The sequence below is a fragment of the Oncorhynchus mykiss genome, chromosome 19 (assembly GCF_013265735.2).
Source record: "Oncorhynchus mykiss isolate Arlee chromosome 19, USDA_OmykA_1.1, whole genome shotgun sequence".
Classification (NCBI taxonomy): Eukaryota; Metazoa; Chordata; class Actinopteri; order Salmoniformes; family Salmonidae; genus Oncorhynchus; species Oncorhynchus mykiss.
In genome coordinates, this window is record NC_048583.1 from 51,181,254 (window position 1) to 51,208,753 (window position 27,500).

Below are 27,500 nucleotides of genomic sequence, written 5' to 3' on the forward strand. Positions count from 1 at the left end.
CTGCATTTTTCATTGTTCTCCAATAATCAGAGACTGATTTAGACCTGGGACACCAGGTGTGTGCAATTCATTATCAGGTAGAACAGAAACAGTCAACTTTACGTTTATGTGTAAGGGATTTCCTCCTCTTCTTCCGAAGAGGAGAGGCGAAAAGGATCGGAGAACCAATATGTGGCGTGGTAAGTGTCCATGGTTCTTTTAATAAGAAATACTTAACATGAACACGACTGAAATACAAAAACAATAAATGTGGAACGAACGAAACCCAAAACAGTACCGTGTGGTGAAAAACACAGACCCGGAAACAAACACCCACAAACACACAGTGAAACCCAGGCTACCTAAGTATGATTCTCAATCAGAGACAACTAATGACACCTGCCTCTGATTGAGAACCATACTAGGCCGAAACATAGAAATCCCCAAATCATAGAAAAACAAACATAGACTGCCCACCCCAACTCACGCCCTGACCATACTAAATAATGACAAAACTAAGGAAATAAAGGTCAGAGCGTGACATTATGTGATGCATGATGCAACCACAACCTCAACCTACAAATACCTAGGTGTCTGGCTGGACTGTAAACTCTCCTTCCAGACTCATATTAAACATCTCCAATCCAAAATTAAATCTAGAATCGGCTTCCTATTTCGCAACAAAGCCTCCTTTACTCACGCCGCCAAACATACCCTGGTAAAACTGACTATCCTACCGAACCTTGAATACTGTCTGTGTGTGTGTCTGTGTCTGTGTGTGTGTCTGTGTGTGTGTGTGTGTGTGTGTCTCTCTAGGGAAGGGTAGCTGTGAAAGCCCATTACCACTGTGTTTGTGTGTAACCAGGCCTGTGAATCCCAGAAGAGGCCTAGCGTTGATACTGAGAGGAAAAATGGCTGCACTCTGTGACAAAACGGCATCAGTGCGAAGCAGCGCACATTAGCACCTCACAGATGACAGCACCCAAAACAGATATGGCACCCAAGGAGCTTGACCCCAATGGCACTGAAGGGCCAGAAATCACATCCCCGCACAGCGAAACCACCCTGACCTGATAAAACACACAGTGAAATCACAAACGGAAGGGAATAGGGTTAACTCAAAGCTGCCTGTCTGTATAAGTTCCTTATGTTTTGAGATTTTATGTTATAGGTGTTCCGGGAGAGTTCAATTTGTTCAACAGAATACTCTAAATGTGTCTGGTTTGTGTCTTGTAATTTTATTAGGATCCCTATTAGCTGTTGGAATAGCAGCAGCTACTCTTCCTGGGGTCTTACATTTGAGATATGAGGAATATGCTTTTATGGTTCCTTTCTTTATCATTCTCTGCTACTCCCTACCCCTTTTAGATTCCCTTAGATTCGGCAGGCCTTCCTAGCTCGAATGCATCGGGGGAAGAGAGAGAGAGAGAGGTGGGTGGAGAGAGGTAGAGGTGGAGAGAGAGATGGAGATAGAGCTGGAGAGAGAGGTGGAGAAAGAGAGAGGTGGGTGGAGAGAGAGAGAGAGGTGGAGAGAGGTAGAGAGAGAGGTGTAGAGAGAGGTGGAGAGAGAGGTTGGTGGAGAGAGAGAGAGAGGTGGAGAGAGGTAGAGAGAGAGGTGGAGAGAGAGGTGGAGAGAGAGGTGGGTGGAGAGAGAGGTGGAGAGAAAGATGGAGAGAGAGATGGAGAGAGAGGTGGAGAGAGAGGAGAGAGAGGTGGAGAGAGAGGTGGGTGGAGAGAGAGAGAGAGGTAGAGAGAAAAGTAGAGAGAGAGGTGGAGATAGGTGTGGAGAGAAAGAGGTGGAGAAAGAGATGGAGAGAGAGGTGGAGAGAGAGGTGGAGATAGAGAGAGGTGGAGAGAGAGAGAGGTGGAGAGAGAGACATGGGTGGGGAGAGAGAGGTGGAGAGAGGTAGAGAGAGAGGTGTAGAGAGAGGTGGAGAGAGGTGGGTGGAGAGAGAGAGAGAGGTGGAGAGAGGTAGAGAGAGAGGTGGAGAGAGAGGTGGATGGAGAGAGAGTTGGAGAGAAAGATGGAGAGAGAGATGGAGAGAGAGGTGGAGAGAGAGGAGACAGAGGTGGAGAGAGAGGTGGGTGGAGAGAGAGAGAGGTGGAGAGAGAGGTGGAGATAGGTGGGGAGAGAGAGAGGTGGAGAAAGAGATGGAGAGAGAGGTGGAGAGAGAGGTGGAGATAGAGAGAGAGGTGGAGAGAGAGGTGGAGAAAGAGAGACATGGGTGGAGAGAGAGAGGTGGAGAGAGGTGGAGAGAAAGGTGGAGAGAGAGAGAGGTGGGTGGAGAAAGAGATGGAGAGAGGTGGAGAGAGAGGTGGAGAGAGAGTTGGAGAGAGAGTTGGAGAGAGAGATGGAGGGAGATAGGAGTAGAGAAATTGAAATAGAGAAAGAGGATGAGAGAGATAGAGGGGGAGTTAAAATAGTCATTAGAGATGCACAGGAGGTCTTGGGGCGTTCCACAAGGTTAACGACAACGGCACTCAGCAGCTGAAATGCTCAAGTAGCTTTTATTGTATCATAATAATGAATCAATGGTATAAAGATAAAAATAAAATAAATGAACTCCGAAGCCAAGCAGTAAAACGTTTGTGCCGCGGCGTTGGCGACAAATAATAAAAAATATTTAAAAAATCTCTCCAGCACCATTGGGCCCTGCTCGGCTAATATCTACTGATGTCATCTTGTTATATTTGCCTGGAGGTCAGCGCTCCCCGTTTGAAAGGCTTAAACGCTTCTGCTTCAGAACATTAAATATCTGCCCACATTACTGCTGCTACGTATTAACAGAGCAGAGCTGGGGACAGGGGGCACATGGCTGAACGCCGGGGGTTTTCGTTGGAAGAGGGAGTGGAATAGTCCAAGCCGAAGAGAAGCAAGAGATCGATGGTCGATTGTTTTTGGTGTTAGACCTGCCAGCCTTCTTTCTCTTCCTCTTCTCTGGTCTTTCCCTCTCTGTCTCTCTCTCCTGGCGGACGGTGGAGTTTTTATTCCTCCTTCATCTCAGCTCTGTGGTTTATTGACTCTATTGTGAATGGCTGACATGTACTCTTAATGCCTATTGACGTGGACTGGGACGACATAGAGATATTACGTGTGTCAAAGAGTCACGTGGCCATCCCTCCCAATCTAGTCTCCTTGATGTCACGTGGCCATCCCTCCCAATCTAGTCTCCTTGATGTCACGTGGCCATCCCTCCCAATCTAGTCTCCTTGATGTCACGTGGCCATCCCTCCCAATCTAGTCTCCTTGATGTCACGTGGCCATCCCTCCCAATCTAGTCTCATTGATGTCACGTGGCCATCCCTCCCAATCTAGTCTCCTTGATGTCAAGTGGCCATCCCTCCCAATCTAGTCTCCTTGATGTCACGTGGCCATCCCTCCCAATCTAGTCTCCTTGATGTCACGTGGCCATCCCTCCGAATCTAGTCTCCTTGATGTCACGTGGCCATCCCTCCCAATCTAGTCTCCTTGATGTCACGTGGCCATCCCTCCCAATCTAGTCTCCTTGATGTCACGTGGCCATCCCTCCCAATCTAGTCTCCTTGATGTCACGTGGCCATCCCTCCCAATCTAGTCTCCTTGATGTCACGTGGCCATCCCTCCCAATCTAGTCTCCTTGACTTCCACTACCTTTGTCATTACCTATATTAAGTGAAACAGAGAGGACAAAGCCAACACCAGGAAGAGCAGAAAGAGTTCCCACTGTTAGTGTGTGTCCACCAAGTCTTGTTTAGAAGTATATTTGTGTGTGTGTGTGTGTGTGTGTGTGTGTGTGTGTGTGTGTGTGTGTGTGTGTGGTAAAGAAGCACTCGGTACCTACAGAAAGGTCAAACCTGGAAGCATGTTTTAATATTGCTCTACCGTTATCCTGAATGGCATGATGGGAGTAACACATCTGAACTGATCGTAGTTACAGAATCATAGGTCTCTCTTTTTGCATTGGACAATATATACAATGTAAAATAAATACATTTACACAAATGGACATATTGTTGGAGCACACTGTATGATACACACGTCACAAAAATATACAGGTAATCGTTAACTGATGTGGAGCACATCTACAACTACGGACATGTCTCTCAAGGCGTCCCAGCAATTCCTGGTCGGAAAGATTTTTCAGATAGTTTTTCATAATTTTAATCATATATTATTTTTTCCGTCTTTCTTAACCTTTTCCCCCTCCCTCTATATTGTCATACATGTGCATGTCAGACAGCCAGGATATACCCTAAGCACACTCGTGGTATGTATAAGCACACCTCGGCATAATTACCTACTTGACTAACACTCACTATTCTCCTTCACTTCTCATAAAAAATAGCAGTTGTTTGTACATGTTCATTTCTTTATTCCGTATCTTCTAATGATAAAATAGTCCAATAGATACAGCATTGATCTAATTCAAACACAAAGTGCAACGTCTGTCCGTCGGTCTGTTGCACAGTCATATTGCTTTAAATAACAAAATCCCGTTGGGAGAATAAACGCCCTCGTTCGCTATGGCTAAATTACTCTCCTCTCTCTCTATCTTCAATATGATCCATGAAAGGTGTTGAAAGATACACAGCAAAACCTCAGTATGATTTAAGATGCTACAACTACGTGAGTAGGCCAACAATATATGTGCCGATAATTTACACAAGAGCAGTGTTGTTCTGGCAACTTTAATGTTTACTAAGAATATAGAATATTTAATGGTGTAGCTAATATGCTTAACCATGTCTTGAGACTGAAAGGTACAATGTTGAAGACTAAGCCTTTGACCTTATTCTATGGCAAGGTTGTGATTATTATTATTATGTTATTATTAGGGTTTGTCAAATAGTGTTCAACATGAAATTCAGCTCAGCTAAAGTCACCTCTGAGAGACGGTTGTGTTCTCTTTCAGCTCCTTTTATTGGCCAGTACATAGTATCGGTTTGAAAATGGACAAACAGTTGACAGAAACATCAACTAAAAACAGAAACAGACAGAGAAGAAGAAAACGTCTCTCTCCCAGGAGTTGTGTATGGAAATGATAGACGAGCCAACATGTTTCCCACAACAACTCTGACATTATTGTCTTCCTCATTAGTGAGTATAGAGAATTCAGGCCCAATACACAACTGCAAATAGAGTCAAACACCACTGCCAGATCATGCAGTATCTGAAGTGTTAACCATGTTCAAACTGACACACCAAGCTAGCTGCTCTCGCAAAAATTGTCATTAGATGTTGACATGAAACCACACCTGGCCTTAAAATATAGCTTTAAAATTCAGAGTGAGTACATAAGTATCATTTTCCTTTTATCTGCAATTGATTCAACTGGGGCATTTAGGAAAGTACCTTCAGTTAAATACTTTCTCCAAATCATGCTCTATTCTTTATGTTTAGCCAATGATGAATAGATGGTACAATAGATGGTACAGTAGTTAACACATAGGACCAAGGAAGAAGATAAATTCATTAGAAACACAACCCACCCATTAGTCCTGGAAAATAACAACATTTTAGTCTTTCTTTTTTTCATTGCTTTTAGTAAACACACAACGTTAACTCCAAAACAAAACAAAAACATTTTTTTTTAAATGTTATTTCCCTTCGCAACCTCAAAGAGTTTAGATAATGTTACAACGTAGCTGTTTCTGAATGGAAAGCAGTATGTACAGTACAGCAAGTTATCAAAAAAAAAGTCAGCTATCGTTCGGAAGTACTCAAATGTCTTTTTACTTGTATTTATTTAAACCTAAGATATACAACGTTATTCTACAAGAAAGTTACACAAAGGATCCCTTTTGAAATAAGTTGTTTCTTCCTTTAGATACGTGTTATCCTCTTCTACGCCAGTATAGGTTATTATTATGATGATGATGATATAGTCGTTGGATCTGTTGATCTAGCAGAACTAGCTAATAGAAGAGCCTTGTTTCCTGGGAAGTCGGTAGGTATGTGAGAACACGCCGACCCTTATCTTCTGAGTATTTTCTCTACTTCTAACCTGTGACTAAAAAAGCGCACGCCACGAGCACTGGAACCACCACCAGAAAGTACACAACGACGACGTTGGACGAAACAAAAGGGAAGAAACAAACGCAACGAAAGAAAAGAAAGGGAGCGTTTTCAGAAAAAGCACAGCAAACATGAAACACTGAGAGGCTGAACTACAATTTTTCATTTTTTTTCATTTTTTTTTCTTTTTATTCCAATAAAATGTATTAGATTAGAATTATAATCTGTTAATTTACAATATACAATGGTTAAGAAGGTTCAGAAAATACCCCTTACTAATAATACTGACATATCTGTTACAGAGAGTGACGTAGGTTACTTGATTTATCGTTTAGGTTCTCAACTGGAACCAGTTGCCATTTTATATTAGATTACGTCATAATCTAGATTTTGGATATTGGTGTTCTTAATCTGCTTACAAAAAACCCTGTACCAAATCCCAACCTCATTGCTTCCTATGACCCAGTTGCTGATAATAGCTTTCTTAAATGCTAGTTTAGTATTATATCTTGGCTATAGATTACTGTTGTTGGTACAAGGGTGGTCTTCAGAGTCTAATGCATGAGTTATTTGCTTGCCTCCACATTCATGGTGCTTCCCTACCCTTGGGTGAGTTTGAGTCTAAGACTATGTCATCTAATAGCCTATGGCAAGCACAGAGAGAGAAGCTACACCTGGTAGAAATGTTAACATTTCCCAACGAAGACTGGCACAAACATTAATTGCATACATGTTAATATGCACCCTCCTTTTAAATGACTATTGCTTGGAGAAGATAAAATTCGATCCATATATATATTCATATATATATTCATATATAATTGCTGAAAGTGGTAAAGCTGATAGAAATAAATATTTATTGATTGATTTCTTATTAACACAATATAAACTAAATAAAATAATCATAGACCATATATGATGACCGAATCATATACTTACACCATTATTCATTTCAATAAAAATAAGACCAACCAAGTTGCAACAACCATAAATATGTCCCTTCAGCACTCCTGTACCTCTCATTCATATTGCATGAGTGACTAAAGCTTCACCATCTCCCTGAAAAGGTAACAATAACAATCAAGTCACTACTTCTTGTCTGTAAAAACACTTTGGAAGACAACAGAAAGGGGTAAAGAGGAAGTCTAATAGCTGTAAGTGATTAAAATGACAAACCCAAAGGGAAGGCTGGGGGTGATGACAACGATCTTATCGGCTGGCATGTGGGAACTTTGTGTGTGTTCTAACACTGTAGTTAAGCAGGCCAGACGGTGCCTCAGACTATCAGATGAGGTGTTTGGGGCTGATGTTTAAGTTTGCTGAACATCAACTGAATGGATCTCCATCCTTTGGCAGGACAAGTCTCCTCTCCTCTTGTCTTATCTTTCCATTATCAATTTCTTCATGAAAATCACCAAAAGTACTTGTTAATGTTCTTCTTTCTTCTGCAGAGCATGTCCTGTAAAAACTGGGAAACTGAGAAGAAGAAGCTTTACAGTCTATCTGCTGCTAAGACAACCAGAGCAGTGTCTCTCTCTTTTCTTTTTTAAATGCCTCCTTTCACTATTTTTAGCAGTCAATAGTCAATAATCACATTGTTAATAATTCTTATATGTATAAGTGACACGAGGTCGATAGTCAATAGTTTACAGTGCCATTGTTACGGTAGCTGGTTTATGACTTGGTTATAGTTTGTACACAGACGACCCTCCAGCAGAGATCTCGTCTCAGTGTCAGTGTCTCCCCTAATGCACGGAGGTCAGAGATTAAAGTTCAGAGGTTACTCCCACCGATCTTTCTCAGTGGGAGGTGAGTTTGGGAAGTTCAGATGTCATGTGGGGTTTTGGGGGGTCAATGGGAGGAGCCTGTGTGTGATTGACTGACATTTCGGAGGTGGTGGACGTGGTTGGCCAATCAGACCTTGGCCTCCAGCAGTTCCAGGAAGAGTTTGTGCATGGGGACCTTGCCATCCTGCTTGATGCTGTAGAAGTGCTGCACAGCCTTGGTGGAGGTCTGGCGGAGCAGGGGCAGGGTCATCAGCAGCTTGCCTGCCCGACGAGGGTCCTCCGGGTGCTGGCCTGCCTCGTAGTCCTGCAGGGCCTCGTGGAGCACATCCTGGAGCTTCTGCACCGCCTCCACATCCTCTACGTGCATGGAGTCTACAGGGGGAGAGAGGGAGGGAGAAGAGGGAGGGGGTGGAAAGGATGGAGAGGTTAATCACACATATCCCACATTAGTTATTGTGGTCAAATTTGTCTCCACTTTTGTAGATTGGGGTGATCAGTCCTTGGTTGCAAATATTGGGGAAGATGCCAGAGCTAATGATTAAAATAATTTAAGTATAGCCAATTGGAATTTTAGGATTCCATCAACACCACAGGCCTTTTGGGGTTGGAGGGTTTGTATTTTGTCCTGTAGTTCATTAAATGTAATAGGAGAATCCAGCGAGTTCTGGTTGTCTTTAATAGTGATCATGTATATGTGTTTGCTTATTCTTCCTTGTTATAAAGCCCAAAAGATTGGAGAAGTGGTTTACCCAGACAGTACATCTCCATTTTGGATAGATAACTCTTTGTGTTGTTGTTTGTTTAGTGTTTTCCAATTTTACCAGAAGTGGTTAGATTCTATGGATTCTTCAATTACACTGAGCTGATTTCTGACATGCTGTTCCTTCTTTTTGCTGTATTGTTTTAGTGATTCACCATAGTGAAGAGGCGCAGGTTTTCTGGGTCTTTGGTTGGATATGTTTTTAAATTTCTTTCTTAGATTTTGTCATTGTTTTTAATTTTCTTAGGTTGTCTGATAGGGAAGCTGAAAGGTCAAATGTATTGTTTAGGCTTTTTACTGACAAGTTTACACCTTCACTATTACAGTGCAATGTTTTGTCCAGGGTGTTGTCTAAAAGGGAATTAATTTGTTGTTGCCTAATTGTTTTTTGTTAGGTTTCTACACTACTTTCCTTCTATAGGAAAACTTTCTATAGAATTTCTTAATTTTGTGCAGTTCCTTTGGCTTTGATTCCTCATGATTGAGTGTTGCTCTGTTCAAGTAAACTGTTATTTTGCTGTGTTCTGATAGGGTTGTCAGTGGGTTGACTGTGAACGCTCTGAGAGACTCTGGGTAGAGGTCAGTGATAAAGTAATCTACAGTACTACTGCCAAGGGATGAGCTGTAGGTTTCTCTACCATTTGATGAGCTGTAGGTTTCCCTACCATTTGATGAGCTGTAGGTTTCCCTACCATTTGATGAGCTGTAGGTTTCCCTACCATTTGATGAGCTGTAGGTTTCCCTACCATTTGATGAGCTGTAGGTTTCCCTACCATTTGATGAGCTGTAGGTTTCCCTACCATTTGATGAGCTGTAGGTTTCCCTACCATTTGATGAGCTGTAGGTTTCCCTACCATTTGATGAGCTGTAGGTTTCCCTACCATAGGAGTCCCCTCTAAGCCTACCATTGACTATGTACATACCCAGCATGCGATAGAACTGAAGAAGTTGTGACCCGTTTTTGCTGGGTATTTTATCATAGTTCGGTCTAGGGGAGTGTATTTGGGAGGGAATGCTGTCACCTCCAGGTAGGTGTTTGTCCCCCTGTGTGCTGAGAGTGTCAGGTTCTTGTCCTGGCATTTAGGTCACCACAGTCTAGTACACGTCCCTGGGCCTGGAAATGGTTGATCTCCCCCTCTAGGATGGAGAAGCTGTCATCGTTAAAGTATTGGGATTCTATTGGGGGGATATAGGTAGCACACATCTTGCAATAATTTCCTTATTAATTTCTTGTCGCATGTAAAATGTTCCTGTTCTGACAAATTTAATAGAGTGGGTTCGGTCTGCTCTATATAAAATTAGCATTCCCCCTGAGTTTCTTCCCTGTTTCACACCTGGTAGTTCGGTGGATGGGACTACCAGCTCTCTGTAACCTAGAGGGCAACCAGTAGGTCCATTTCCTCTATAACATGTTTCTTATAGGATGACAATGTTTCTGATTTCTTTGACAAAGTCTTGGTTCCTTCTCTTTAGGCCAAAGGCAGATGACCTCAGACCTTATATATTCCAGGATGAGATAGTAAAAGCTCTGTGTTCCATAGTGTGTTGATGTGAATTTTGTTAAATTCTCTAAACCCACCACACCAACACACACCAACACACACAGCTCGCTCCAAAGACACGTACAGATTTTCATGCTTCTGCGTTTGGGTCAATACTCTAACCCTTATGTGTGTGTGTGTCTGATTCAGGATGCTCTTAGTCATCCGTCACAGGGACTTTGGCAGTGTGTGAGTGTGTATGAGTCAGTGTGTGACGGGGACTTTGGCAGTGTGTGAGTGTGAGTGTGTATGAGTGAGTGTGTGACAGGGGCTTTGGCAGTGTGTGAGTGTGTGTGTGACAGGGACTTTGGCCATTGAAAAGTGACCTGTGATCCGACAGGAGCCCCCGGCAGAAAACAGATTACACACCTTTACTGTGCTGCAGAGCCAGCAGCACTAATTATCACACACACCTTTACTATGCTGCAGAGCCAGCAGCACTAACTATCACACACACCTTTACTATGCTGCAGAGCCAGCAGCACGAACTATCACACACACCTTTACTATGCTGCAGAGCCAGCAGCACTAACTATCACACACACCTTTACTATGCTGCAGAGCCAGCAGCACTAATTATCACACACACCTTTACTATGCTGCAGAGCCAGCAGCACGAACTATCACACACACCTTTACTATGCTGCAGAGCCAGCAGCACTAACTATCACACACACCTTTACTATGCTGCAGAGCCAGCAGCACTAACTATCACACACACCTTTACTATGCTGCAGAGCCAGCAGCACTAACTATCACACACACACGCACACACACACACACACACACAAACACACACACACTTGTTTTTCTATCCTCGTGGTGACCTAAATGCATTTCCATTCAAAAGTCCTATTTTGCCCAAACCTAACATTTACCCTAACCTCAACCTTAACCCTAACCTTAACCCTAAATCTAACCCTAAACCTAACCCTAAACCTAAACCTAACCCTAAACCTAAACCTAAACCTAAACCTAAACCCTAAGGTTAAAATAGCCTTTGACCTTGTGGGGAGGTGGGAAATGTCCCTACGAGGTTTTTCTTGTTGACTTTTGGGGATTCAGGTCCCCATGAGGATAGAAGAACAAGACCATGCACACACACACACACACACACACACACACACACACACACACACACACACACACACACACACACACACACACACACTCACACTCACACTCACACTCACACTCACACTCACACACACACACACACACACACACAGGCTCAGAGAGATACATGTGCAGTTGTACACTCTATTCTAACTGTTTCTAAAATATTACACACAGCATGTATTTAACTACACAACCTACACAAATTATACACAAGTTTGTATTCCTTACTGTATCTATTTCCTATAGAAAGGCTCAGGCAACAATAAAGAGTCGCTAGAACGTGGTGGAGCTGTAAATTCTTTAACTTATTCCATCATTCATTTACAACATAGTAGCTGTTTTTTGTCAGTAAAACACTATTCTCCTAATCAAAACATTTGCAACCATTTTCTAAGGTGTTTGTCCACTGCTGTTAGATAAAATGCCACGCAGAGTAAGACTAGAGAATCAATGAGAATTCAATTAACTCTTAAGGTGACAGGAGACTTAATGTGATTTGGCTGTTAGTTAAATGAGAATGCTAGTCAAACATTGTGTGAATAACTTCTGTTTCTTAGCTTTATAGGAAAGAGATACACTTCTCCCAGAGTGCTTGACAATTATAGAATCAAGTAGATATTATTATCTGTGTGTGTTTGTGTGTGTGTGTGTGTGTGTGTGTGTGTGTGTGTGTGTGAACATTGGCAGGAAAAACGATGTTCTTTAAGAGTATGTTTCTAATGAGCAGTGGGTTAAACAGGGACTGCTAAAACCCCCATACACACATGCACACACACTCTTAACATGTGAATCACGTTCAGTAGCATTCTTAAGGATTCCCATTAATGCAGACGATTAGCTTTCAAGGAATTAATTCATTGTCCCTGCCCTTCAAAATGCTAATGCTAGCTTTCTGTTGTTCTTGCCCTGGGCACTGGCTCACAATGCATCTATCCCAAAACTGATAGAAATAAATTAATATAGTAATTCATTAAGGACTAAATAGTAATTGTTACTCAAACCTTATAGTTTTGATCATAAACTTGTCTGCATCACTTCTTGAATAGTTCCTGTCCTCTCACATCATTGACAGACATCTCCAACAGTAACCATTTAGCAGATGTTTTTATCTCAAGTGTCCTACAGTTAACATATAATGAATATTCACTATGTGGGCCATGCAGGAATCTGATACACACACATCCACTCCTGTAAAAGTGCAGCTTGAACTGAACTGCTGTGAAGGACTCCAGCTGCTATCAGTCATTAAAAAACACATTTTTCTAAAGATACACAATGACCAAGTCCTCTCTGGGGTGCACTTTCTGGCAGAAGGGCTGGCACGGGCTCGTTTTCTCCCACTTTTTCCCCACTTGCCAAATAGTGAGTCGTCATCCCACCGCCAGCAGAAGCAATCTGCTCTTTTATTTTTCAGCGTGGCTGGCCCGGCCTGAGATTGATCCCGCACATATGGCCCCAGCAAACAAACTGTCAATACTTTGAGCGCTGGAGAATTCCAACAAATACCCGCCTGCACATTGTGTCCCATTTAACACGTTGTATTGACTGTTTCCTTCTTTTAATTAAAGGGAAACCTGCTGGCCGGAAATCAAGATAAAGTTCAAAGATGGGGTCACCGAGGGAGGGGGGGGGGGGGGGGGGGGGGGGGTCACAACTTATTTAACAGGCATCTGAGGAGAACACTATGCTAATTGTAAAAGGGGCATCCACTACTTCGCTTCAGGGAGATGGTGGGGGATAGCGAGTGTGTGTGTCTGCACACGTGCATGTGTGTGTCAGTGTCTCAATGTGTGTGTCTACTAGAGATGATATTATTGAGTTTGTGTGTGTGTCTGTGTCTCAATGTGTGTGTCTACTAGAGAGGATATTATTGAGTTTGTGTGTGTCTGCTATGGGGCTGTATTTAAATCACCTCTTTGATGGTGATTCTCTTATTAGTCTCATGGGAGGAGGGGAGGAGGAGGAGAGGAGGAGGAGGTGGGGGGAGGAGGAGGGGAGGAGGGGAGGAGGTGGGGTGAGGAGGGGAGGAGGAGGAGGAGAGGAGGTGGGGAGGAGGTGGAGGGTAAGAGGAGAATAGGTGGAGGGGAGGAGGAGGAGGGGAGGAGGTGGAGGAGGAGGAGAGGAGGTGGGGAGGAGGTGGAGGGGAAGAGGAGAATAGGTGGAGGGGAGGAGGAGGAGGGGAGGAGGAGGAGAGGAGGAGGAGGGGAGAAGGAGGGGGAGGAGGAGAGGAGGAGGAGGAGAGGAGGACGAGGGGAGGAGGTGTGGGGAGGAGGAGAGGAGGAGGAGGAGGGGAGGAGGTGTGGGGAGGAGGAGAGGAGGAGGAGGAGGGGAGGAGGTGGGGGGAGGAGGAGAGGAGGAGGAGGGGAGGAGGTGGGGGGAGAGTAGGAGGAGGTGGGGGGAGGAGGGGAGGAGGAGGGGAGGAGGAGGAGAGGAGGTGGGGAGGAGGTGGAGGGGAAGAGGAGAATAGGTGGAGGGGAGGAAGAGGAGGAGAGGAGGTGGGGAGGAGGTGGAGGGGAAGAGGAGAATAGGTGGAGGGGAGGAGGAGGAGGGGAGGAGGAGGAGGAGAGGAGGAGGAGGGGAGCCTTCTCTTTCCTTACAGATCTCCTGAAAGCCCTAATGACTCATTGGTTTTGACACAACCAACAGCAGTTGTGGGTTTGAGTCCCACATGGGCCACATATAAGTCACTTTGGATAAAAGCTAAAAGCTATCTGGTAAATTACTATTTATTTATATTTCATTTTTATATTTGTATTATAAGAGTAGGGAAAAGAGACCATGGGGACTGATTCATAATGTTCTACCATCGTACCACTGTGTTAAATGTAATATCAGCTTTCAAAATGAAATATATGAAATATCACTTTGATATTTCATAGAGATTAGATGGAAGCAGGCATCATACTCAGGATGTTAACAAGACTGGAAACAAGACCACCACCAGGACAAACACCAGACACAGGAAACATGGAGAGTTCTGGAATACACTTACTGTTGCTGTTTAAATCCACTAGCCATCCAATCTGGTTTAGTATTTACTACTTACTGTTGCTGTTTAAATCCACTAGCCATCCAATCTGGTTTAGTATTTACTACTTACTGTTGCTGTTTAAATCCACTAGCCATCCAATCTGGTTTAGTATTTACTACTTACTGTTGCTGTTTAAATCCACTAGCCATCCAATCTGGTTTAGTATTTACTACTTACTGTTGCTGTTTAAATCCACTAGCCATCCAATCTGGTTTAGTATTTACTACTTACTGTTGCTGTTTAAATCCACTAGCCATCCAATCTGGTTTAGTATTTACTACTTACTGTTGCTGTTTAAATCCACTAGCCATCCAATCTTCTTTAGTATTTACTACTTACTGTTGCTGTTTAAATCCACTAGCCATCCAATCTTCTTTAGTATTTACTACTTACTGTTGCTGTTTAAATCCACTAGCCATCCAATCTGGTTTAGTATTTACTACTTACTGTTGCTGTTTAAATCCACTAGCCATCCAATCTTCTTTAGTATTTACTACTTACTGTTGCTGTTTAAATCCACTAGCCATCCAATCTGGTTTAGTATTTACTACTTACTGTTGCTGTTTAAATCCACTAGCCATCCAATCTGGTTTAGTATTTACTACTTACTGTTGCTGTTTAAATCCACTAGCCATCCAATCTGGTTTAGTATTTACTACTTACTGTTGCTGTTTAAATCCACTAGCCATCCAATCTGGTTTAGTATTTACTACTTACTGTTGCTGTTTAAATCCACTAGCCATCCAATCTGGTTTAGTATTTACTACTTACTGTTGCTGTTTAAATCCACTAGCCATCCAATCTGGTTTAGTATTTACTACTTACTGTTGCTGTTTAAATCCACTAGCCATCCAATCTGGTTTAGTATTTACTACTTACTGTTGCTGTTTAAATCCACTAGCCATCCAATCTTCTTTAGTATTTACTACTTACTGTTGCTGTTTAAATCCACTAGCCATCCAATCTGGTTTAGTATTTACTACTTACTGTTGCTGTTTAAATCCACTAGCCATCCAATCTTCTTTAGTATTTACTACTTACTGTTGCTGTTTAAATCCACTAGCCATCCAATCTGGTTTAGTATTTACTACTTACTGTTGCTGTTTAAATCCACTAGCCATCCAATCTTCTTTAGTATTTACTACTTACTGTTGCTGTTTAAATCCACTAGCCATCCAATCTTCTTTAGTATTTACTACTTACTGTTGCTGTTTAAATCCACTAGCCATCCAATCTGGTTTAGTATTTACTACTTACTGTTGCTGTTTAAATCCACTAGCCATCCAATCTGGTTTAGTATTTACTACTTACTGTTGCTGTTTAAATCCACTAGCCATCCAATCTGGTTTAGTATTTACTACTTACTGTTGCTGTTTAAATCCACTAGCCATCCAATCTTCTTTAGTATTTACTACTTACTGTTGCTGTTTAAATCCACTAGCCATCCAATCTTCTTTAGTATTTACTACTTACTGTTGCTGTTTAAATCCACTAGCCATCCAATCTTCTTTAGTATTTACTACAATGTCGCCCATCTGAGTTTGTGTAAGAGAGCGAATGGGGATGGATTGTGTGTGAGTGAGTGTGTGTGTGTGTGTTTGAGAGCGTGTGTGTGAGAGTGTGTGTGTGTGTGTGTTTAGGTGTGTCTGCTGCATGTCGCACCTCATCCCCCATTCTTACCTGAGTTAGCCAAAGCTACAGCCTTGAGAGTAACAAACTCCTCCTTCTCCAGCTTCATGACTTTGTATTTCTTCACCAGTTGCAGTATGGCGTTGTTGAGATCAAGTAGACCTGCCAGCTTGGACTGGTCCTCGTCCATGATGTAGTCCTCAGCATACACCAGCTTGTCCTCGAAGGACAGCGAGCGGTACACCACACGCAGGATCAGAATCTCCATCCACGCACTCTGCAGTAGACTCATCTGGTCTGCCAGCGATAGCGTGGAGAAACCTGAGGGAGAGAGAGAGAGAGAGAGAGAGAGAGAGAGAGAGAGAGAGAGAGAGAGAGAGAGAGAGAGAGAGGGAGGGAGAGAGAGAGAGAGAGAGAGAGAAAAAAAAAAAAGATAATTACTTGACACATTGGAAAGAATTAACAAAAAAACAGAGCAAACTAGAATGCTATTTGGCCCTAAACAGAGAGTACACAGCGGCAGAATACCTGACCACTGTGACTGACCCAAAATTAAGGAAAGCTTTGACTATGTACAGACTCAGTGAGCATAGCCTTGCTATTGAGAAAGGCCGCCGTAGGCAGACATGGCTCTCAAGAGAAGACAGGCTATGTGCTCACTGCCCACAAAATGAGGTGGAAACTGAGCTGCACTTCCTAACCTCCTGCCCAATGTATGACCATATTAGAGAGACATATTTCCCTCAGATTACACAGATCCACAAAGAATTCGAAAACAAATCCAAATTTGAAAAACTCCCATATCTACTGGGTGAAATTCCACAGTGTGCCATCACAGCAGCAAGATTTGTGACCTGTTGCCACGAGAAAAGGGCAACCAGTGAAGAACACACACCATTGTAAATACAACCCATATTTATGCTTATTTATTTTATCTTGTGTCCTTTAACCATTTGTACATTGTTAAAACACTGTATATATATATATAATATGACATTTGTAATGTCTTTACTGTTTTGAAACCTCTGTATGTGTAATGTTTACTGTTAATTTTTGTTGTTTTTCACTTTATATTTTCACTTTGTATGTTGTCTACCTCACTTGCTTTGGCAATGTTAACACATGTTTCCCATGCCAATAAAGCCCTTGAATTGAATTGAATTGAATTGAGAGAGAGCGAGGGAGACAGAGAGAGAGACAGAGAGAGAGACAGAGAGAGAGAGAGAGAGAGAGAGACAGAGATGAGAGAGAGAGAGAGAGAGAGAGAGAGAGAGAAAAAGAGGTTAAACCCATTGGACATGCAATAGTTTAGTATTCAAATCTGAGAGACAGACTAACGTTGTCATGACTTCTCCCTGTGGTGGGTAAGAAACAGGGCTGTGTGTGGGTGACATGTTGGGTCAAACACCATTAAAGGGTTAGGGTTGGGGAAATGAAGCAGGGGATGGAGCTTGGCTGGAGTTTTGGTTGAGTTCGGGTCTTGTGCCGAGTTGTTCTGGTACTAGTTCTAGGTCAAGGTCTTCGTCTGGCCTAAACTGGCCTAAGACACCATTGTAATTTGGTCCGTGTGTTGAAGCCAAGGGAAGTTCTTCCAGCCTCTAGACCCCGACAGCCAAGGTGATCAGGGGTCTCCTCCTTTTCGATAGCCCAGCGCCCAGGGCTCTCCTCTGGGGACGGAGTGGTCTTATCTCCCCCTGAACACACACACCATGGATCAATGCTAGCCATCACCACTCCTCACACTCTAATTGTTAGCCTGAAAACTTCTGCTCTCTCTTTACTCCTCTCACTCTTCCTGTCTCTCTCTCTCTTCCTGTCTCTCTCTATTCCTGTCTCTATTCCTGTCTCTCTCTATTCCTCTCTCATCTCTCTCTCTCTCTCTCTCTCTCTCTCTCTCTCTCTCTCTTCCTGTCTCTCTCTTCCTGTCTCTCTCTCTCTTCCTGTCTCTCTCTCTCTCTCTCTTCCTGTCTCTCTCCTCCTGTCTCTCTCTTCCTGTCTCTCTCTTCCTGTCTCTCTCTCTCTTCCTGTCTCTCTCTCTTCCTCTCTCTCTTCCTCTCTCTCTCTCTCACTCTCTCTCTCTCTCTCTCTCTCTTTCTCTCCCTCTATAATGGAACACCTGCCCACTCACACATCTCCTTACAGCTGTCCTCTCCTCTCTCCTCTTCTCACACATCTCCATACAGCTGTCCTCTCCTCTCTCCTCTTCTCACACATCTGGCCATTCACACGTTTGTGTGTGTGTGTCTAAAGATGCCTTCTGAAAGCACAGATACAGTGCCTTGCGAAAGTATTCGGCCCCCTTGAACTTTGCGACCTTTTGCCACATTTCAGGTTTCAAACATAAAAATATAAAACTATTTTTTTGTGAAGAATCAACAACAAGTGGGACACAATCATGAAGTGGAACGACATTTATTGGATATTTCAAACTTTTTTAACAAATCAAAAACTGAAAAATTGGGCGTGCAAAATTATTCAGCCCCCTTAAGTTAATACTTTGTAGCGCCACCTTTTGCTGCGATTACAGCTGTAAGTCGCTTGGGGTATGTCTCTATCAGTTTTGCACATCGAGAGACTGAAATTTTTTCCCATTCCTCCTTGCAAAACAGCTCGAGCTCAGTGAGGTTGGATGGAGAGCATTTGTGAACAGCAGTTTTCAGTTCTTTCCACAGATTCTCGATTGGATTCAGGTCTGGACTTTGACTTGGCCATTCTAACACCTGGATATGTTTATTTTTGAACCATTCCATTGTAGATTTTGCTTTATGTTTTGGATCATTGTCTTGTTGGAAGACAAATCTCCGTCCCAGTCTCAGGTCTTTTGCAGACTCCATCAGGTTTTCTTCCAGAATGGTCCTGTATTTGGCTCCATCCATCTTCCCATCAATTTTAACCATCTTCCCTGTCCCTGCTGAAGAAAAGCAGGCCCAAACCATGATGCTGCCACCACCATGTTTGACAGTGGGGATGGTGTGTTCAGCTGTGTTGCTTTTACGCCAAACATAACGTTTTGCATTGTTGCCAAAAAGTTCAATTTTGGTTTCATCTGACCAGAGCACCTTCTTCCACATGTTTGGTGTGTCTCCCAGGTGGCTTGTGGCAAACTTTAAACAACACTTTTTATGGATATCTTTAAGAAATGGCTTTCTTTTTGCCACTCTTCCATAAAGGCCAGATTTGTGCAATATACAACTGATTGTTGTCCTATGGACAGAGTCTCCCACCTCAGCTGTAGATCTCTGCAGTTCATCCAGAGTGATCATGGGCCTCTTGGCTGCATCTCTGATCAGTCTTCTCCTTGTATGAACTGAAAGTTTAGAGGGACGGCCAGGTCTTGGTAGATTTGCAGTGGTCTGATACTCCTTCCATTTCAATATTATCGCTTGCACAGTGCTCCTTGGGATGTTTAAAGCTTGGGAAATCTTTTTGTATCCAAATCCGGCTTTAAACTTCTTCACAACAGTATCTCGGACCTGCCTGGTGTGTTCCTTGTTCTTCATGATGCTCTCTGCGCTTTTAACAGACCTCTGAGACTATCACAGTGCAGGTGCATTTATACGGAGACTTGATTACACACAGGTGGATTGTATTCATCATCATTAGTCATTTAGGTCAACATTGGATCATTCAGAGATCCTCACTGAACTTCTGGAGAGAGTTTGCTGCACTGAAAGTAAAGGGGCTGAATAATTTTGCACGCCCAATTTTTCAGTTTTTGATTTGTTAAAAAAGTTTGAAATATCCAATAAATGTCGTTCCACTTCATGATTGTGTCCCACTTGTTGTTGATTCTTCACAAAAAAATACAGTTTTATATCTTTATGTTTGAAGCCTGAAATGTGGCAAAAGGTCGCAAAGTTCAAATGGGCCGAATACTTTCGCAAGGCACTATATATATATATCCACACAGATATATATATATATATACACATAGATATATATGTATATATACACACAGATATATATATATACACACACACAGATATATATATACACCCATATACATATATTTATAAAATCAATTCAAATCTGATTTTAATTGTCACATACACATGGTTAGCAGATGTTAATGCGAGTGTAGCGAAATGCTTGTGCTTGATCTCTCTTTTGAAGAACATATCAAGACTGTTTCAAGGACAGCTTTCTACGTAACATTGCAAAAATCAGAAACTCTCTGTCCAAAGATGCAGAAAAATGACTGACTACTGCAATGCTCTACTTTCCGGCTACCCGGATAAAGCACTAAATAAACTTCAGTTAGTGTTAAATACGGCTGCTAGAATCCTGACTAGAACCAAAAAATGTGATCATATTACTCCAGTGCTAGCCTCCCTACACTGGCTTCCTACCAAGGCAAGGGCTGATTTCAAGGTTTTACTGCTAACCTACAAAGCATTACATGGGCTTGCTCCTACCTATCTCTCTGATTTGGTCCTGCCGCACATACCTACACGTATGCTACGGTCACAAGACGCAGGCCTTGTGGGCTATACTCGGCCTTGTCTCAGGATGGTAAGTTGGTGGTTGAAGATATCCCTCTAGTGGTGTGGGGGCTGTGCTTTGGCAAAGTGGGTGGGGTTATATCCTTCCTGTTTGGCCTTGTCCGGGGGTGTCATCGGATGGGGCCACAGTGTCTCCTGACCCCTCCTGTCTCAGCCTCCAGTATTTATGCTGCAGTAGTTTATGTGTCGGGGGGCTAGGGTCAGTTTGTTATATCTGGAGTACTTATCCTGTCCTATCCGGGGTCCTGTGTGAATTTAAGTATGCTCTCTCAAATTCTCTATTTCTCTCTTTCTTTCTCTCTCTCGGAGGACCTGAGCCCTAGGACCATGCCTCGGGACTACCTGACATGATGACTCCTTGCTGTCCCCAGTCCACCTGGCCGTGCTGCTGCTTCAGTTTCAACTGTTCTGCCTGTGATTATTATTATTTGACCATGCTGGTCATTTATGAACATTTGAACATCTTGGCCATGTTCTGTTATTATCTCCACCGGGCACAAACAGAAGAGGACTGGCCAACCCTCATAGCCTGTTTCCTCTCTAGGTTTCTTCCTAGGTTTTGGCCTTTTTAGGGAGTTTTTCCTAGCCACCATGCTTCAACACCTGCATTGCTTGATGTTTGGGGTTTTAGGCTGGGTTTCTGTACAGCACTTTGAGATATCAGCTGATGTACGAAGGGCTATATAAATACATTTGATTTGATTTGATTTGTGCTTCTAGTTCCGACCATGCAGTAATATCTAACAAGTAATCTAACCTGACAACTACCTTATACACACAAGTGTAAAGGAATGAATAAGAATATATACATAAAAATATATGAATGAGTGACACCATAGGCAAGATGCAGTAGATGGTATAGAGTACAGTATATACATATGAGATGAGTAATGTAGGGTATGTAAACATTATATAATAGTGGCATTGTTTAAAGTGGCTAGTGATACATGTATTACATAAAGATGGCAAGATGCAGTAGATGGTATAGAGTACAGTATATACATATGAGATGAGTAATGTAGGGTATGTAAACATTATATAATAGTGGCATTGTTTAAAGCGGCTAGTGATACATTTATTACATCAATATTTCCATTATTAAAGTGCCAAGAGTTGAGTCAGTATGTTGGCAGCAGCCACTCAATGTTAGTGATGGCTGTTTAATTAACAGTCTGATGGCCTTGAGATAGAAGCTGTTTTTCAGTCTCTCGGTACCAGCTTTGATGCACCTGTACTGACATCGCCTTCTGGATGATAGCGGGGTGAACAGGCAGTGGTGGTTGTTGTCCTTGATGATCTTTTTGGCCTTCCTGTGACATCGGGTGGTGTAGGTGTCCTGGAGGGCAGGTCGTTTGCCCCCGGTGATGCGTTGTGCAGACCTCACTACCCTCTGGAGAGCCTTACGGTTATGGGCGGAACAGTTGCGGTACCAGGCTGATACAGGTGATACAGAGGTTGAAGAGGTGCTGCTGCGCCTTCTTCACCACGCTGTCTGTGTGGGTGGACCAATTCAGTTTGTCCGTGATGTGTACGCCAAGGAACTTAAAACTCTCCACCCTCTCCACTACTGTCCCGTCAATGTGGGTAGGGGGCTGCTCCCTCCTCTATTTCCTGATGTTCACGATCATCACCTTTGTTTTGTTGACATTGAGTGTGAGGTTATTTTCTTGACAACACACTCCGACGGCCCTCACCTCCTCCCTGTAGGCCGTCTCGTCGTTGTTGGTAATCAAGCCTACCACTTGATGATTGAGTTGGAGGGGTGCGGGAGAGGGCTGAGAACGCACCCTTGTCTGGCCCCAGTGTTGAGGATCAGCGGGGTGGAGATGTTGTTACCTACCCTCACCACCTGCGGGCGGCCCGTCAGGAAGTCCAGGACCCAGTTGCACAGGGCGGGGTTGAGACCCAGGGTCTTGAGCTTAATGATGAGTTTGGAGGGTACTGTGGTGTTAAATGCTGAGTTGTAATTGATGAAGAGCATTCTTACATAGGTATTCCTCTTGTCCAGTTGGGTTAGGGCAGTGTGCAGTGTGATTGTGATTGCATCATCTGTGGACCTATTGGGGCAGTAAGCAAATTGGAGTGGGTCTAGGATGTCAGGTAGGGTGGAGGTGATATTGTCCTAGACTAGTCTCTCAAAGCACTTCATGATGACAAAGTGAGTGCTGCGGGGCGGTAGTCATTTAGCTCAGTTACCTTAGCTTTCTTGGGAACAGGAACAATGGTGGCCCTCTTGAAGCATGTGGGAACAGCAGACTGGGTTAAGGATTGATTAAATATGTCCGTAAACACACCAGCCAGCTGGCCTGCGCATGCTCTGAGGACACGGATGGGGATGCCTTCTGGGCCTGCAGCCTTGCGAGGGTTAACACGTTTAAATGTTTTCCTCACGTCGGCTGCAGTGAAGGAGAGCCTGCAGGTTTTGGTAGCGGGCCGTGTCAGTGGCACTGTATTGTCCTCAAAGCGAGCAAAGAAGTTGTTATGTCTGTCTGGGAGCAAGACATCGTGGTCCGCGACGGGGCTGTTTTTTCTTTTGTAGTCCGTGATTGACTGTAAACCCTGCCACATACCTCTCGTGTCTGAGCCGTTGAATTGCGACTCCACTTTGTCTCTTTACTGACGCTTAGCTTGTTTGATTGCCTTGCAGAGGGAATAGCTACACTGTTTTTATTCGGTCATGTTTACGGTCACCTTGCCCGGATTAAAAGCAGTGGTTCGTGTTTTGTGAGAATGCTGCCATCAATCCACGGTTTCTGGTTGGGGAATGTTTTAATAGATGCTGTGGGTACAACATATATACAGTGGGGCAAAAAAGTCAATAACAAAAGTTTATCTCAATACTTTGTTATATACCCTTTGTTGGCAATGACAGAGGTCAAACGTTTTCTGTAAGTCTTCGCAAGGTTTTCACACACTGTTGCTGGTATTTTGGCCCATTCCTCCATGCAGATCTCCTCTAGTGCAGTGATGTTTTGGGGCTGTTGCTGGGCAACACGGATTTCAACTCCCTCCAAAGATTTTCTATGGGGTTGAGATCTGGAGACTGGCTAGGCCACTCCAGGACCTTGAAAAGGTTCTTACGAAGCCACTCCTTCGTTGCCCGGGCGGTGTGTTTGGGATCATTGTCATGCTGAAAGACCCAGCCACGTTTCATCTTCAATACCCTTGCTGATGGAAGGAGGTTTTCACTCAAAATCTCACGATACATGGCCCCATTCATTCTTTCCTTTACACGGATCAGTCGTCCTGGTCCCTTTGCAGAAAAACAGCCCATAACCATGATGTTTCCACCCCCATGATTCACAGTAGGTATGGTGTTCTTTGGATGCAACTCAGCATTCTTTGTCCTCCAAACACGACGAGTTGAGTTTTTACCAAAAGTTATATTTTGGTTTCATCTGACCATATGACATTCTCCCAATCTTCTAGCAAACTTCAGACAGGCCTGGACATGTACTGGCTTAAGCAGGGGGACACATCTGGCACTGCAGGATTTAAGTCCCTGGCGGCGTAGTGTGTTACTGATGGTAGGATTTGTTACTTTGGTTCTGGGATTTTTGCTCACCGTTCTTGTGATCATTTTGACCCCATGGGGTGAGATCTTGCGTGGAGCCCCAGATCGAGGGAGATTATCAGTGGTCTTGTATGTCTTCCATTTCCTAATAATTGCTCCCACAGTTGATTTCTTCAAACCAAGCTGCTTACCTATTGTTTCTGGTGTCCTTTGACAGCTCTTTGGTCTTGGCCATAGTGGAGTTTGGAGTGTGACTGTTTGAGGTTGTGGACAAGTGTCTTTTATACTGATAACAAGTTCAAACAGGTGGCATTAATACAGGTAACGAGTGGAAGACAGAGGAGCCTCTTAAAGAAGAAGTTACAGGTCTGTGTGAGCCAGAAATCTTGCTTGTTTGTAGGTGACCAAATACTTATTTTCCACCATAATTTGCAAATAAATTCATTAAAAATCCTACAATGTGATTTTCTATATACATATACACACACAGATACACATATATATATATATATATACATACACACAGATGACAAATGACAGTGTGTGTGTGTGTTTGAGACGCAGGTGTGTGTGTGTTTGAGAGGCAGGTGTGTGTGTATGTTTGAGATGATGGTGTGTGTGTGTGTGTTTGAGAGGCAGGTGTGTGTGTGTTTGAGATGACGGTGTGTGTGTGTTTGAGAGGCAGGTGTGTGTGTATGTTTGAGATGATGGTGTTTGTGTGTGTTCGAGTTGACGGTGTGTGTGTGTGTTTGAGAGGCAGGTGTGTGTGTGTGTGTGTGTTTGAGATGACGTGTGCGTGTGTGTGTGTGTGTGTGTTTGAGAGGCAGGTGTGTATGTATGTGTTTGAGATGATGGTGTGTGTTTGTTTGAGAGGCAGGTGTGTGTGTGTGTTTGAGATGATGGTGTGTGTTTGTTTGAGATGACGGTGTATGTGTGTGTGTGTTTGATATGATGGTGTGTGTGTGTGTGTTTGATATGATGGTGTGTGTGTGTGTGAGAGGCAAGTGTGTGTGTGTGTGTTTGAGAGGCAGGTGTGTGTGTTTGATTGAGAGGCAGGTGTGTGTGTGTGTGTGTTTGAGATTACGGTGTGTGTGTGTTTGAGATGACGTGTATGTGTGTGTGTTTGATATGATGGTGTGTGTGTGTGTGTGTTTGATATGATGGTGTGTGTGTGTGTGAGAGGCAAGTGTGTGTGTGTGTGTTTGAGAGGCAGGTGTGTGTGTTTGATTGAGAGGCAGGTGTGTGTGTGTTTGAGAAGCAGGTGTGTGTTTGTGTGTTTGAGAACGGTATGTTTGTGTGTGAGAGAGAGGCAGGTGTGTGTGTGTGTGTGTGTTTGAGATGACGGTATGTGTGTGTGTGCTTGAGAGGCAGGTGTGTGTGTGTGTTTGAGATGACGGTATGTGTGTGTGTGTGAGGCAGGTGTGTGTGTGTGATTGAGATGACGGTATGTGTGTGTGTGTGAGAGAGGCAAGTGTGTGTGTGTTTGAGAGGCAGGTGTGTGTGTGTGTTTGAGATGATGGTGTGTGTGTGTGTGTGTGTGTGTGTGTGTGTGTGTGTGTGTGTGTGTGTGTGTGTGTGTGTGTGTGTGTGTGTGTGTGTGTGTGTGTGTGTGTGTGTGTTTGAGATGATGGTGTGTGTGTGTTTGAGAGGCAGGTGTGTGTGTGTGTGTTTGTTTGAGATGACGGTATGTGTGTGTGTGAGAGAGGCAGGTGTGTGTGTGTGTTTGAGATGACGGTATGTGTGTGCGTGTGAGAGAGGCAGGTGTGTGTGTGTTCTCGATGACGGTATGTGTGTGTGTGTGGGAGCAGCATGATTTCTTCCTCTCTCTCTGAGCTGATCAGTAGTGTCAGATAACTTATTATGTTGGAGTTGCAGGCTATCATTTATAACAACTGTTCATCCACTACTGTTAACATTTCTGATCACATTAGGAACTGTGGAAGGCTGAGAAACATTTGGTGTGCCATTCACACACACACGACACACACACACACGACACACACACACACACACACACGCACACAAACACACACACACACACACACACACACACACACACACACACACACACACACACACACACACACACACACACACACACACACACACACACACACACACACACACACACACAGGATGCAGTGTGAGCCAGTTGGCAGCACCTCCACTACTACTTAATAAAACCATCAGAAGGGATTAAGGATGAGTTTCTTTAGGTGGTCTTTAATACACCGCTCCTCAGGAGGGGACGGAAGGCTAAAATTAACACACACACAGTATGCATGGACGCACAAGCGCACGCACACACGCACACACTCACACACTCACACACTCACACACAGGAGGGTGGGATCAGAGGAGGGTGGGATGAGAGGAGGGTGGGATCAGAGGAGGGTGGGATGAGTGTGTTTCTACTAGATAGGTGTAAAACAAATGAAGAGGTTTGTTAGTAGTCATTCAGTAAATAAAAGCTGCTTGGTGATGTCATACAGTCTTGTTCTGTTGTGACGTGATGTGCTGGTGACTCAATAGGTTGGCAGGGGAAATCGACAGTAACACGAACAGGGTGAGCTGTGGTCACAGAACAGACAGTAATACTAACAGGGTGAGCTGTGGTCACAGAACAGACACTAATACTAACAGGGTGAGCTGTGGTCACAGAACAGACAGTAATACTAACAGGGTGAGCTGTGGTCACAGATCAGACACTAATACTAACAGGGTGAGCTGTGGTCACAGATCAGACACTAATACTAACAGGGTGAGCTGTGGTCACAGAACAGACAGTAATACTAACAGGGTGAGCTGTGGTCACAGAACAGACAGTAATACTATCAGGGTGAGCTGTGGTCACAGAACAGACAGTAATACTAACAGGGTGAGCTGTGGTCACAGATCAGACACTAATACTAACAGGGTGAGCTGTGGTCACAGAACAGACAGTAATACTATCAGGGTGAGCTGTGGTCACAGAACAGACAGTAATACTAACAGGGTGAGCTGTGGTCACAGAACAGACAGCACCACTAACCCGGGATGGCACCAGTATTATGTTACTGTATCATGTCAAAACTATAAAGAACCTGAGAGAGAGAAAAGGAGTGAGGTAAAGAATGGAAAGCAGAGAGAGTATGAGTGTGTGCGGTCGGGGGGGGGGGGGAGGGGGGTCTGTAGCATGACAGATGGACTGACTCCATAGCCTGGAGGTTCTTCCTGTGCCAAACTATTAGAGTGGAAGGAGGACATTCTTTTTTTTTAGGTGCATCAATGATTTTATCAGGAGCAGTAGCTTGGCTTCCCTAGCTTTCATCCCTAGCTGTCTTCCCTAGCTGTCTTCCCTAGCTGTCTTCCCTAGCTGACATCCCTAGCTGTCTTCCCTAGCTGTCATCCAATTCTTCTTATCATCCTTATTAATGCTGCTTCAGGACGCATTCATTAACAGATAACATCTCTGTTTTCATGGCCGAGCCATACATCTCTGTTCTCATGGCCGAGCCATACATCTCTGTTCTCATGGCCGAGCCATACATCTCTGTTCTCATGGCTGATCCATACATCTCTGTTCTCATGGCTGATCCATACATCTCTGTTCTCATGGCTGATCGATGTAGCAGAGAAAAGGAGCCTCAATGTGAATTTAGTG

General features: G+C 43.7%; 1 protein-coding gene across 4 annotated transcripts in view; it reads right to left on the minus strand.

The window, feature by feature from the left end:
* Positions 1–3,803: 3,803 nt before the first annotated feature.
* The window catches only part of LOC110498090 (estrogen-related receptor gamma), a 290,644-nt gene continuing 266,947 nt past the window's right edge, over positions 3,804–27,500 (minus strand). For all 4 annotated transcript variants that reach the window (XM_036955038.1, XM_036955036.1, XM_036955035.1 and 1 more), the window contains exons 7-8: positions 15,893–16,162; positions 3,804–8,133 (exon numbers count right to left, since the gene is read on the minus strand). In XM_036955038.1, the coding sequence (XP_036810933.1) occupies positions 7,889–8,133; positions 15,893–16,162 (515 nt within the window). In that variant the 3' untranslated portion in view covers positions 3,804–7,888. The remainder of the gene's footprint in view (positions 8,134–15,892; positions 16,163–27,500) is intronic.